Source organism: Haliaeetus leucocephalus, unplaced genomic scaffold, assembly GCF_000737465.1.
Source record: "Haliaeetus leucocephalus isolate CR32 unplaced genomic scaffold, Haliaeetus_leucocephalus-4.0 Scaffold428, whole genome shotgun sequence".
Lineage (NCBI taxonomy): Eukaryota > Metazoa > Chordata > Aves > Accipitriformes > Accipitridae > Haliaeetus > Haliaeetus leucocephalus.
The window spans coordinates 1806796-1807133 of NW_010972864.1; the positions used below are offsets into that span (position 1 = coordinate 1806796).

General features: G+C 71.0%; 1 protein-coding gene across 2 annotated transcripts in view; it reads left to right on the forward strand.

The window, feature by feature from the left end:
• The first annotated feature begins 6 nt into the window (after positions 1–6).
• The window catches only part of TTC39C (tetratricopeptide repeat domain 39C), a 36636-nt gene continuing 36304 nt past the window's right edge, over positions 7–338 (forward strand). For both annotated transcript variants that reach the window (XM_010574337.1, XM_010574338.1), the window contains exon 1: positions 7–321. In XM_010574337.1, coding sequence (XP_010572639.1) covers positions 176–321 — 146 coding nt within the window. In that variant the 5' untranslated portion in view covers positions 7–175. The remainder of the gene's footprint in view (positions 322–338) is intronic.

Here is a 338-nt window from a genome sequence, read left to right on the forward strand (position 1 = left end):
CGGGCACCGTGTTCGCGCCTCCGCGGGCACCGGGCGCCCCCGGCTGCTCCCTCCGGGCACGCCGAGGCAGCACCGAGCCGCCCGGGGAGGGGCGGCGGGCGGGTAGATACGTAGATAGATAAATAGGTGGGTAGGTAGGGGAGACCCGGCTGCGTCCTGCTGCCTCCTCATCGTCATGGCTGGCTCGGAGCAGCCGCCGCCGCGGCGGGAGGACGGGGAAGCCCCGCTGCCCATCGAGGACGCGGAGCTGGCGCTGGCCGGCATCAACATGCTGCTGAACAACGGCTTCCGCGAGTCCGACCAGCTCTTCAAGAAATACAGGTAACCCCCGGCGCCCC